The sequence below is a fragment of the Rhinolophus ferrumequinum genome, chromosome 9 (assembly GCF_004115265.2).
Source record: "Rhinolophus ferrumequinum isolate MPI-CBG mRhiFer1 chromosome 9, mRhiFer1_v1.p, whole genome shotgun sequence".
NCBI classification, from domain to species: domain Eukaryota; kingdom Metazoa; phylum Chordata; class Mammalia; order Chiroptera; family Rhinolophidae; genus Rhinolophus; species Rhinolophus ferrumequinum.
In genome coordinates, this window is record NC_046292.1 from 18,438,440 (window position 1) to 18,451,735 (window position 13,296).

The 13,296-nt window shown below is 49.4% G+C and overlaps 1 protein-coding gene across 2 annotated transcripts; it reads left to right on the top strand.

Moving 5' to 3' along the window:
- Positions 1–281: 281 nt before the first annotated feature.
- On the top strand, positions 282–12,804 carry NUDC (nuclear distribution C, dynein complex regulator). 2 transcript variants are annotated; one of them, XM_033113155.1, is made up of 9 exons: positions 282–498; positions 2,647–2,724; positions 9,409–9,612; positions 9,685–9,768; positions 10,541–10,657; positions 10,731–10,925; positions 11,805–11,888; positions 11,982–12,100; positions 12,540–12,804. In XM_033113155.1, exons 1-9 carry the CDS (start codon positions 418–420, stop codon positions 12,589–12,591), a joined length of 1,014 nt encoding a protein of 337 aa, XP_032969046.1. In that variant the 5' UTR covers positions 282–417; the 3' UTR covers positions 12,592–12,804. The 2 variants fall into 2 exon arrangements, with proteins under 2 accessions (XP_032969046.1, XP_032969047.1); XM_033113156.1 differs by having other exon boundaries at positions 283–498; positions 9,703–9,768.
- Positions 12,805–13,296: the final 492 nt, after the last annotated feature.

Consider the following 13,296-nt stretch of genomic DNA (forward strand, 5'->3'; position numbering starts at 1 on the left):
CTTAAGGTGGAAGAGCAAAGTCTGTCCCTTTTTAACTTCCAACCCCGCCAGATTTTAGCTCAGGGATTTCTGGAAGGCTCCAGAGCATCTGGTGACCATAGCAACTCACGCCAAACTCTGGCGCTCTCGGCTCCGCCCACCACTTCATGGACACGCTCGTTGATTGGCTCAGCAAGTTGACCAATGGTCGGTGAAGCGAACTGTTTGCGCGCGCTGAATGGTCGCGAGTCGGGAGGGAGGCGGGAAGAGAGAGAGCAAGCAGGCGGGGCTGGGCGGCGGAGCACTTGCGTGTTTCCGGCTCCGCTGCGGAAGGCGGAGGACTAGAGCCGTTGGGCAGGACACAACCCAAACGAGGTTGGAAAACCCGGGACGCAACAACGAAGCTCGAAACTCGAAGATTGGCTAGGGGCTGGCGCGATGGGCGGAGAGCAAGAGAACGAGCGGTTCGACGGCATGTTGCTGGCCATGGCGCAGCAGCACGAGGGCGGCGTGCCGGAGGTAACGGCCCGCTAGGCGTCGGCCTGGCCTGGTCCAGCGGCGCCCGCCAACCCGGGCGACTCTAGCCAGGCTCCCCCCACCCTCCTTTACCTTCAAGGGCCGAGATCCATTCCTGGGCCTCACGGGCTTCTGGGATCCCCCCACATTCTCACTGCGCCCCAGTTTCCGGTTTGGCCTCCCCGCCACATGTCTTGCCCCCCTTCGTATGAGTCCCGGGCCCGGCGCGGCTCAGCATCTCCTATCTGAGCAACTCCGGGGATTTTGAACCTGGCTCTGAAAAACCCCAGACCGTGGCATCCCCCCCCGCCCATCCCCCCAATAGTCTCAGACATGCGTCCGCCTTCGTTTCCTTAACGAAGGGCATCCCTTAGTCCGAATCATCCCAGACATTGGGATTTGCATCCACCGACTTCGAGCGAACTGAGGAATGTGGGGTGGGGGTGAGTGGGAATTGGGGGGTGGGGTGATGTTAGCACGTGGTCTGTTTAGGCCTTGAATGGGGAATAGGAGGCCTGGGTTCACAATTGATTTCCACCACCTACCAACTTGGGACCTTCCCACGTCTCCAAGCCTCAGCTTCTTTGTCTTTGAAACAGAGTTGTGAATCCCTATTTTGTGAATCTTTGTAGGAGATTAGTGTCTTGAAGTGAAGGGCAGTGAGGACTTCTCAGTAACCAGGTTTGTTCATTCAACAAGTATTTGTTGAGTGATTGGTGTGGGTTCAGACACTCACAGGAGCAGGTCGTGGGAATACAGCCGTGAACAGAAATCTGTCCTTGGCTTGATGGAGCTTACAACGAGCTTTTCAAAAGTGTAATTCATATAAGTGACCACACACAGTAACAGTGCATATGAATGATAAGAACCAACTAGTATTGATTCTGGAGTTGGTTTTTTGGACCAGAAATGTGGAAAGTTAAGAGGTAGAAAAGCCTGTAAAGATCAGTCATTCTGTAAAGAAACCCAGGGAACTTACTCAAGATCATCCTATAGTTTCCTGATCTAGACAGGACCAGACTCCTTCAGCCAGTGTGCTTTCCAGTCCATTGCCGATTCTCTGTCTCACTGGGGACAAGTTTTCATTGAGCTTTCTAGTCCCATTCTTCATCCAGGTGCTATTGGTGATCACGGACTCCTAAGCCCTTTGAGGTGGGAAGAGAATCACTACTAATTTCCAAATATGCAAAGGTTCTCTCCCTCCTCCCCCCTAAATTGTTGACACAAAACTGAATTTGGGAATGAATTCATTTTTGGGTGAATTAAAAAAGATGTCTAGAAGCAGGAATTGAAACCATTAAGATAAGTTCTAGCATCATATTTAGAACCATTTATTTGGGCAAATAAAAAGGCTTGTATGTGCTAACCCTAGGTTACCACTAGATCTTTTCATTCAGCAAAAGTTTTACTGAGCATGTACTCTGAGCCAGATCTGGTGCCACACATTGGACATGTAGACAGAATTAGCCATGGTTCATGGTGCCTACTTGTGAAGAATTCACTCTCGGGCAGGAGGTCTCTTGCTCTGGACCAGACACTGCTAAGGCCCTCACCTCCATCATCTCATTTGATCCTCACAAGCTTCCTAGAAATGGGTCCTGCTGCTATTTCTGTTTTACAGAGTTAAGAAACTTCCCCAAGGTCACAGAGCTAATACAGATAAGTCTGATACTCAAACCCATGCTTTTAACCACTTGGCTACACTGGTGCCCCCACCAGAGTTAGCTGGTCCTAACCTTCTTTGAAGTGTATTCATTTGCTCCCCTCCTTCTGGCTCTGCCCTAGTAACAGCCGGTGCACTTTGGCTGGGCTGTTTACTATCTGGAGAGGAAAGCAGGACCTATACTTTTCAAACCCTGGATGCAGAGGGGTCCTCTATATCCTTAGGCTGCTTCTAGGGACACAAGGAATATACAACACACACGAAAAATGAGGAATCTGCCTTTCAGGTGAGATAGGTAAGGCTAAGTTAGGCTTCCTGGCAGAAGTGACAACAGTTGAGCCTGTTTGGGAGGATGTCTTCTCAGTTGAGAGGCTCAGGTAAAACGCTCAAGTCCCATGTTCCTCCTAAACTAAGAAAGTTGACTTCTGTACAGTTGAGGGACTCCCAAAATGGCATCTCCATAACTTCAGTCTGTTTTTGTCTTTCAGCTTGTGAATACTTTCTTCAGCTTCCTTCGACGCAAAACAGACTTTTTTGTTGGAGGAGAAGAGGGGATGGCAGAAAAGGTGAGTGTTGGGGGCTGCTATCCTTTGGAAGCTCTTCAGAAGAAAAGCTCATCTGGCCTTCCTTTGACATAATAAGAACCTTCAGCAGAAGCAAAATAACAAGGACAAAGAGTCAGGGAAGGGAAGCAAGCTGTCATTTATCCCTGCCAGGTGCTTTACCTACCCTTTTTCCTGTGCTCCTTGGGCATTTGGAGAGGCAGGTATTACTATTTCCCATTTTACAAATGAGGAGTTTGGCTCAGGAGTGTTTGGCTCTGTGTCCAAAGTCTTGAGTCATGGGAGAGCCAGGGTTGAAACCAGAGTCTGTTGTAAAACTACCTTCTGTCCTTGACACCATGCTTCCTGGTTCCTTTACCACGGAGGAGGTTTATCTAATTATCTAGCTGGGAGGTAAGAGTGGGCAAATGTTAGAAATTGAACTTAAAAATGTAGGAAAGTTCAAAGCCAACCAATCCCACTTTTCACAGATGTTGTGATCAAAAGTTCAGGGATTTGGGAATTGTTTTTTGTGGTACAGGTTCGGAGACCTTGAACTGCCTGCTGATTCCTTAGGTTGTAGTTGCGATTTTGAAGATTGTTAAATCATAAAGATGTCATCTCAGTGAACTTATGATTTTTATAACCTTGATGTTTGTTTTCATTTAAACTTAAGTGACATAGTAATAAGAAGGAGACATTTTTAAGAAGGAGACGTTTTGCAAACCACTTTCTATGGCTTCAGAGTTCTCATGAGCTAGAGTGTTCCATAATGTGTCTTGACAACCTAGGGCTACTCTGTCGTACACATGTTGGCCTGGAAGTAGAAGTCCCAAGTTCTTGGTCTAGCTGTATGGCCTCATTGATTTCTCCACAATACTCGGGCCTTTCAGTCTTCACATCTGTAAAATGAAAGAAGGTGGACTTTTGTATTAGCACTAGCGCCTCCCGTTTTTTCTGTGGGCCAGACAGACTACCTTATAATATCAATAGTGATTCATTCATTCAATGAATATTTATTGAACACTTAACACTTACGTTGTGTTAGATACTATGCCAAACTCTTTGGGAATACAGAGGTGAATACAGATGTGGTCTTTGTATGTATGGATCTCACAGTGAAGTCCCTCAAAGAAAAAAAAGGAAAATTAAGAAGTGGTGGTTGGGCAGAAGTCCTGGGAACATAAAATGGATATTAATCTAGGTTGGGGGCTCAAGGAAGACTTCATGAGGAAATGAGGTATGAAGGCTGAATAAGAGGTAGCTAGAAGAAGGGAGAGAGATGAATAACATTAAGAGGCCTCAGAAGAATCGGGGTGATGATAGCTACCATATATTGGCGGTCTGCAGGTCCCCTCTTAGACCTTGTTGTGCTCCTTGGCTCTTTGTTCCCTTAGGGTCAGCTCTTTCCCAGGAGGTTGGTCAGACTCTCAAGCAGGCAGAAACCTGTCCAGCCTTTTCACCTGGTCTCCAGTAGTAATAGTAATTCCTTTGTGTTGAGCACCTACTATGTGCAGGTCCACCAGATACATCATTTCCAGGTGCAGTGGTTAAGAGCAAGGGCTCTGGGGTCAAGCAGACATGAGTTCAAATCCTGGTCTCCCCACTCCCCACTTAAAACTGTATGGCATTTGGTCAATCACTGTGTCTCTGAGCCTCATTTTTCTTACATGTAAGTGGAGATAGTCTTTACCTCACGGGACTGTTTTGAGGATTAAAAAGGTAATACAGACGATATGGCTGGCATATGAGAATACAGGTTCACAGTTCCGTGTCTGAACCTCCAGGGGGCCAGATGTGTTTTGGGATTTAGAATTCTTTGGATTTTAGGAGGCAATACAACACATATACTGTACATTACATACAATCATACCCCATATGTACATTACATACCCCAATCAAGGGGTCAGGAGCAGCATCCTGTAATCAAGAACATTAAAATTTCTGTAGAGAAATGTATATCAGTGTTTATACCAAGTGGGAGGTACGAAGTCTGTAAATACCTTCATGCCACAGAGCTACAGAAAGTACAGAAACACTTAGTTTGTTAGGTTTGGGGTCTGGGAATTGTGGATAAGGGATTGTGGATTTGAGTAAAGTCATAATGACTGTATCAACACAGTACGGACATAGGAAGAGAAATGGACCAGTGAAGCAGAAATGAGAACCCAGGAAGTCTAGCATAGAGAGAAGGTCCAAGATGGCGGAATAGGTTAAAAGAAAAAAAGTTTAGCATATATGAGGATATTATGTGTATCTAATGTGGTAATTCAGTTCAGTAGGCAAAGGATGATTTAATAAGTCGTGTTGCTGCAAGTGGCTTTTTGTAAAATAAAACAAAACTGCCTTAATGTACCATCTGTTTTACTCATGTAATAATAAATTGCAGATCAAGATGAGTTTTGCAAGGAAAGCTAAGAAACTATTTATAATCTTGTGTGGAGAGGCCTTACAAGATTAGAAACCTGGAAACTATAAAAGGGAAAGTAGCTGTGTGCCTCTTCAAACTTTGAAAACTTGTATATGGGAAAAGAGATACTGACATTGAAAGCCAATTGAAAAACAGTAGATTTGGAAAATTGTGCAATGCAGAGGACAGATTAAATTTAATAGCTAATTTAATATGCAGGAATCTTATAAATTGAGAAGAAAAGGATAAACAAAAAATCAGCAATTCTAGGGGCTGCCGGATGGCTCAGTTAGAGCACGAGCTCTGCACAACAGGGTTGCTGGTTCGAGTCCCACATGGGCCAGTGAGCTGCGCCCTCCACGACTAGATTGTAGACAACGAGCTGCCACTGAGCTGCCAGAGGGGCGGCCGGATGGCTCAGTTGGTTGGAGCGCAAGCTCTCAACAACAAGGTTGACAGTTCATTCCCGTATGGGATGGTGGGCTGTGCCCCCTGCAACTAAGATTGAAAACGGCCACTGGACTTGGAGCTGAGCTGTGCCCTCCACAACTAGATTGAAGGACAACGACTTGGAGCTGATGGGCCCTGGAGAAACACACTGTTCCCCAATATTCCCCAGTTAAAAAAAAAAAAAAATCACCAATTCTAAGAAAAGCAAATCCAAAGAGCATATGAAAAGATGCTCAAATTCACTAGTAGTGAAGGAAATGAAAGTGACATGCCCTTTTTTCAAGGAAATGAAAAGAAACAGTAACATGCCTTTTTCTTCCTATCAACAAAAGGATGGGGAAAAAAGGTACTCTTTGGACATTGATGGAAAAAATGAATTATTGTAGCTCTTTAAAAACATTGCATTATGGGCTGGCCGGTGGCTCAGGCGGTTAGAGCTCCATGCTCCTAACTCCAAAGGCTCCATGCTCCAAAGGCTGCCGGTTAGATTCCCACATGGGCCAGTGGGCTCTCAACCACAAGGTTGCCAGTTCAATTCCTGAGTCCCTCAAGGGATGGTGGGCAGCGCCCCCTACAATTAAGATTGAACACAGCACCTTGAGCTGAGCTGCCGCTGAGCTCCCGGATGGCTCAGTTGGTTGGAGTGCGTCCTCTCAACCTCAAGGTTGCAGGTTCGACTCCCGCAAGGGATGGTGGGCTGCACCCCCTGCAACTAGAAACGGCAACTGGACCTGGAGCTGAGCTGCGCCCTCCACAACTAAGACTGAAAGGACAACAACTTGACTTGGAAAAAAGTCCTGGAAGTACACACTGTTCCCCAATAAAGTCCTGTTCCCCTTCCCCAATAAAATCTTAAAAAAAAAAAAAACATTGCATTATAAAAGATGCTCAACATGACTAATGATCACAGAAACGTAAAGCAAAACTACGCGACACCACCTCACACCCATCAGGAGGGCTGCTGTCAAACCAGAAAGTAACAGGTGTTGGTGAGGATGTGGAGAGATGGGACCCTTGTGCACTGCTGTTGGCGGGAATGTAAAATGATGTGATTGTTGTAGAAAACAGTATGGTACTTCCTCAAAAAATTAAAAATAGAGCTACCATGTGATCCAGCAATCCCACTTCTGGGTATATACCCAAAACAATTGAAAGCAGGTTTTGAAGAGAGTTTCGTCCACCCGTGTTCATAGCAGCACTGTTCACAATAGCCAAGAGGTGGAAGCAACCCAGGCATCCGTTGACAGATGAATGGATAAACCAAATGTCGTATGTACACATAATGGAATGTTATTCAGCTTTTCAAAGGAAGACAGATACACAAAAGAACACATGATTCCATTTATATGAACTTCTAGAATAGGAATATGTCATCTCCCTCAGATGTGTTGAGGCCATCCTGTCCCCTGCCACCAGGCAGATTCAGGACTTCACACCTTTGGATTAGGCTTAAATAACTCTCAATGTCTTCCCTGGCTAGACTGGTGGGAACCACTCTTTACTCGCTTGTCACCCAGCCTAGGCCGGGAAAAGCCTGTGTTCGGGTATGCCCACTGAGCATTCTGGGGCCTGTCTTCTGGAACTGGCTCAGCATTCCTCACCCCTTGCCCACTCTGGTGGGCTGTGGTTCCCAAAGATGTGTACAGCACCAGAAGCTGGACTCTGACAGCCTGCCAGCTGGCACCTCTGAATAGGCTACACACTGCCAGGGGTCTGCCTGAGGCTGGGGCTGGGCCTGGGTAAACCTGGTGGGAGGAGGCGGGGCGGAGGGGTCAGAGGCTCCTGTGGGTGGCCTGACTCTGCCCTGTGATTCAGCTGTGCCCTTACCTAACCTCCAGGAGCTAGGAAGGAAGAGGACAAATGGGATGTAACATGATTCACTGGAGCTGGGGCAGGGGAGGACCCTGCTCCCGCCTCCCCTTGGCCACTGGTTAGCAAATGGCTTGAGTTCAAGGTCTCCCCGATTAGGGACTTGGGACCAAGGCCCTATGGTGGAACAGCCTCTGCTGGCGTAATTGTCTCATGACTGATTCTGTTGTCTCATGACTGATTCTGTTGACAGCAGAACGGCCTTCAGGTGGCTCGTTTCTCTCACAGACACCATTTTGTTAATCTAGTTAGTTTGGTGGTGGTGGTGGGGGGGGTTGCTTTTGGTGACCTTTAACTTCCTAGAGTACAGAGCTATTGCATTGTGGCATGGGGTTGGAGATTTTGGGGTAGCAGGAGGAATTGGCATCAAATGAATGAGGAGTCATGGGCATTTGGCAGAACCCTCGGTCTGGGAGCCCATGGGTAACTTTGGTGAACCTGAGCCCCACATGGGCCCCTCAGCTTGTGTAGACCCCTGCAACTCGGGCTCAGAGATGCTTGAAAGATGGTTTATTGACCTCTGATCACGTGATGGGTGCCCTGCGAGGCCTCCAGGTGTGGGTCGACACAGAGTTGGTTTTCTTAAGTTTGGTATGTTCCAGGACTTACTAAAGATGAAGAGGTGAAACTCAAGAGACACTTGAGCTGGTCTTGGAGGAGGAGCAGAAGTTTGCCAGGTGACCTGAGAGTAGGGACAGGGACGTTCTAGGCAGAAAACATCTTATGCAAGACCTGCTTTTAGAAAGTAAGAGGGACAGAGACGGCCTCCGGGTCACACAGGTGGAAGAAGGAGACCAGGAACTCAAATCTACGTGTAACTCCAATGTGCATGAGACTTAGCCAGGAGGGCTTGTTAAAAATACAAATTGCTAGGCCATGTCCCCAGAACTTCGGATTTACTAGGTCTGGAATGCGGCCTGAGATTGAGCATTTCTCACATTCTGGGTGATGCTGATGGCTGCAGGTTGGGGGAACCACACTTTGAGAGCTACTGGTCAAGCCATCGCGCCCATCGTATTATTATAGTAGAGAAGGTGCGTCTCCCCAACCCCCAACAGCTGACATGGGGTTAGCCTCAGCCAGGTAAGGGGTGTTGGGAAGCCAACACTATATGTGGCTATGAGGTGGCAACGACTGTGCCAGGCTCTAGACGAGTGTCTGTCATATTTGATCCCCATGACAGGTGAGGAAATGGGCTAAGAAAATGTCTAAGTTCACTTGCCCAAGGCTACACAGCCAGACAGTGACAGATGGAAATAGTTTTGGGGTAGCTCTTGGGCAGCAGTGAGGCCAGCCAGCAGGATGTAGGGTGCAAACATCCTGGGAAGGTGTAGTGGGAGAGCAAGGCTGCAGGCTGAGGAGAGGAAGAGGCACCTCTTCCCTCAAGAAAGCTCTCTGGCTTCCTGCTAATTTGGCGGTTCTGGGCGTGGTGCTGAGTTCTGCACGGCTGGGCTGCAGTCCTGGAGACAGGTACACAGGGAGGTCAGAGAGAGCAGGCAGAGGAGGTGGTCAGGGTGGGCCTGAGAGCTCCGGAAAGGCTTCTCAGAGGGGCTGAGGCTGGACTTGGAACAGCTTCACTCTCTAGTGCAGGGCTTTCGGAGCACTCAGCACTTGGTCTGCACAACCACCCTGTGAGTTGGGGATTCATCTTCACTGATGAGGAGTTGGAAGCTCCTTACACATTCAGTAATTTGCCAAAAATAAAATAGCTGGTGTGTGACAAAGCCTGGATTAGAACTCAGGTTGTCCAACTACAGTGTCTGCACTCTTAGTCACTAGGCTTTTTTTTTTTTTTTTTTTTAACGTAGCCACTGTTTATTGAGCCAGGTACTTTGCAGGTATTCTCATTACAATTGTGAGACACGTGTTTGTTATCCCCATTTTGTAAATGAGGAAACTGAGGATCTGAGTGCACTGTGTTGGATCTGAATGCACTGTCCCCTATCCTGATGCCTCATCTCCTTCACTTCCTTCCCCAGCTCATCACACAGAGCTTCAACCACCACAACCAGCTGGCACAGAAGGCCCGGCGGGAGAAGAGAGCGCGGCAGGAGACTGAGCGGCGGGAGAAGGCGGAGCGGGCAGCCAGGCTGGCTAAGGAGGCCAAGTCAGAGAGTTCTGGGCCCCAGATCAAGGAGCTGACTGATGAGGAGGCAGAGAGGCTGCAGCTGGAGATTGACCAGGTAAGAGTGGGCTTCCCTCCCCTGCCCCCTGATCCCTATTGGCACTAGAAGAGGGGACCCTCTTGCCAACAGCTTTGCCCTTTGCCACAGAAAAAGGATGCAGAGACTCATGAGGCCCAGCTCAAGAATGGCAGCCTTGACTCACCTGGGAAGCAGGTGAGATGGACTGGGGGTACTCGGGGCGAGCCAGGAGCTTGGGAACTTTGGGGGACTCTCCAGCATTTCCCTGTCTCTGGAATGCCCTCTCCTACCTCCCTTCGCTCAGCTTTGGTTATCCTCCCCATACTTCAAGATTGCACTCAGCAACATTGGACCAAAGGATCTGTGTTAAAAATAAAACCATAACCCCCTGGCTTTAAGCCTTGGAGGAAAGCAAGCCCAAGAGCCAGAGAGGGCAGTCCCTGTATAGGGTGGGCTGGGGTCTGAGGGCCAGCCTGGCCCTTTGCGGTGGGGGCCTGTGACACATCTGTGGGTGGAGCCCAAGCAGTCGTAGAGGCATTCACTTGGCTTTCCAGAGGTTCTGCTCTGAGACTGGGAGTCTCAGTCCTACAGACACAGGAAAGGATAGAGAATATCTGGCAGCCTGGTTTTCTTTTAGTACAATCTTGTTCATGGCCACCTTGTGGCCTTTTGTTCTGTGCTGGGCTTTCTTCCCAAGTCCCTTGGCTTAACCCCACTTTGGGTCCCATGGGTCCATCTCTGACTGTCACTGTCCCCCAGCTGTGTCCTTTGTCACATGGTTATAACAGTCTGAGCTCCTCTCAGGTAGAGATCAAAAGAAGGTTTTACTTCTGTCTCCCAGTGGGCCATGGAGTAGGCAGGGACCAGGTCTGTGTTACTCTGTGGCTGATGCCCAGGCCAGCTAGCCCGGGGCCTGGCCTAGGGGAGTTCAGTCTGTCTGTCAAGTAAGTAGCTGTACTGTGAGCAGGAAGCTGAGGAGGACGACGACGAGGATGAGAAGGACAAAGGCAAACTGAAGCCCAACCTCGGCAACGGGGCAGACCTGTCCAATTACCGCTGGACCCAGACTCTGTCGGAGCTGGACGTGAGTGGCAGGGCCGGGGCAGAGGTGAGGGAGCCAGTCTGGGCCCCCTCCTGACTGCTCCTACCCCACACAGCTGGCAGTGCCCTTCTGTGTGAACTTCCGGCTGAAGGGGAAGGACGTGGTGGTGGACATCCAGCGGCGGCACCTCCGGGTTGGGCTCAAGGGGCAGCCTGCAGTCATTGACGGGGAGCTGTACAACGAGGTGAAGGTGGAAGAGAGCTCGTGGCTCATTGAGGACGGCAAGGTGGTGACGGTGCATCTGGAGAAGGTGCGAGAGGCCCGGCCCCCTGGCCTGTGCTCTGACGGAGGAAGAGGGGAGGGCGTCTGCGCTTACTCTCGGGTCATGCTGGGGACCTGGTGGACATACCTTATTTAATCTCACAGCAAGACTTTTAAAGTAGATCTGTCCCATTTTAGAATCAAGAAAAGGGCAGCTCAGAGGTTTGCCCAGGCTCTTACCTCTAGGAAGGGTTGGAGTCAGGATTAAAACAGTCTTTGGTGCCAAAGGCTCATCTTTCCAATAGGTTCATGTATGCATTCAAATCAACAAATACTTGAACACCTACTATGTGCCAGGGATTGTTCTATATGCTAGAGAGAGAGAACAATGAACAAAATGTAGAAAACTGCTCTCAGGAAGCCTACATTCCCTCAATCCCTCAAAAAGAGAGATGGGACCTAGACACCAGTAAATAAAGGTGGTCTCTGAAGTGCCATGGGGCCAAGGAGAGCTTCCCATGGCTCATAAGGCCTGGCCTAGCCTACCTGGCTGGCTGTGGCTGCCTCACTGACCCCTCCATGCCCTTACACTTTTCTCTCAACTGGAATGTCTTTCCCGCTTTTTAAATCAGATATACTGCTTATCCCAGCTAGGTGTCACTCTAATTTCTCTCCTTTCGTCCTGGATGAGTATCTGCCTGTGTACTTTATTCTTTCCCTTATCGTGCTGATTTATGTCTGGGTCTGTCTCCCCAGTAGCTGGGGAGGGCAGAAGTCTTGCTCCTCTGTACCCCAGGTCCCAGTATAGGCTTGCTTGGGTCCCAAGTGCAGCATGTGGATGGGAGAGTTTGGTTCTGGAATGGTTGGGGGTTCCTGGGCATAGAATGAGCTACCTCCCATCGCCCGGTGGTCCTCCTTTTCCTCACAGATCAACAAGATGGAGTGGTGGAGCCGCTTGGTGTCCAGTGACCCTGAGATCAATACCAAGAAAATCAACCCTGAGAACTCCAAGGTGAGCCCTGGATGGTTGGGGGAGCTCCAGCTGGGAGATGAGAGGCCTAGGTGGCCCCAGAGCTTCACCTGTCCCTGTCATTGCTGTTCCCAGCTGTCAGACCTAGACAGTGAGACGCGCAGCATGGTGGAAAAGATGATGTATGACCAGAGACAGAAGTCCATGGGGCTGCCCACTTCGGACGAACAGAAGAAACAGGAAATTCTGAAAAAGTAAGCAATGTAGAGATGGGTGTTTGGGCATGGTGGGGGGTGGGGCACGTGGACCTGGGTGACAGCAGCCAAGTGTGTCACTGAGCGTGAGCCAGCCAGGTTTATGGCTTGAAAGCCTCAGCCTGCCTACCCCAATCACTTGCTGAGGTCATCTTGAGGACTAGGCCACCTGAGGATAGGAAGGAAGGTTATAGATGGTCATTGCCACCAAGAGGAGAGCAGTGTCAATATCAGCACCTAAGCTTCCAGCCTCAGGCAGGGGTTCAAATGGGCCTCAGGGACCCTGCAGAGACCCTGGGGCCCCACCCGCTGCCTGGCCTGGCTCCTGGTTGCTCAGGGTTCTAGAGAGATTAGACCTCATGTGGGAGGCTGGGAGAAGGCACTAACTTTGTGGGAGAGGGATAGCCTGTTTCACTTTTTTCCTATTTTCCCTTCCCAGGTTCATGGATCAGCATCCGGAGATGGATTTTTCCAAGGCCAAATTCAACTAGCCTGTTTGTCTCCCTGAACTCTTTGGGCTGAGCCCCCAGCTATCCACCTCCTTTCCCACCCTTCCCTGGGACTTAAGGGTCTCAGAGCTGAGGCAGGCATGAGACTGGCCCAGGCACACAGGCCCCAGAGCGTCCTGGGGAAGGGCTGGGGCCTCCGGGGGTCTTGTTCTCCCGGTTGGCCTGCTGTTACACATTAAAACTATTTACCCATTCTGCCTGTGTCCTCTCTTCTAGCCTTTCCCTGGGGGACAGGCCTCTTATGGCTGCTTCAGGGAGCTGGGGGCTCGCCTGCTGATTTTTCCACGTGACCTAGGGAAAGTCCTTGCCCCTCTCTGGGACTCAGTTTCTCATTACTTAAAGGGAAGATTGAGACAAGACATTTAGTTTATGTATGATTCTGAGCAAAGGTGAGTTTTTCTGGCTATAGGGACCAGAACATATGTCTGATTCTCAGAGAGGCCCATGACTCAACAGAGTTTAAGACCAGCTGGACTTGATTTCGTTTTCATCTCTAAGACAACTTCCAAGTGCATTGGGTCTGTACTGCCCTAGATCAAGTGTTTCAGAAGCAACACACTGTTGTTTTCCAGGGGCAGAGAGGCAAAGGCTGGGGGGACCGCCCTGTGCTCACATCTGTGCTGTGTGTGGTGCAGGGGCCTGGTCCAGAGGGCAGGGTGAAGTCCATTGGGGCCCTATTGTTTGTCT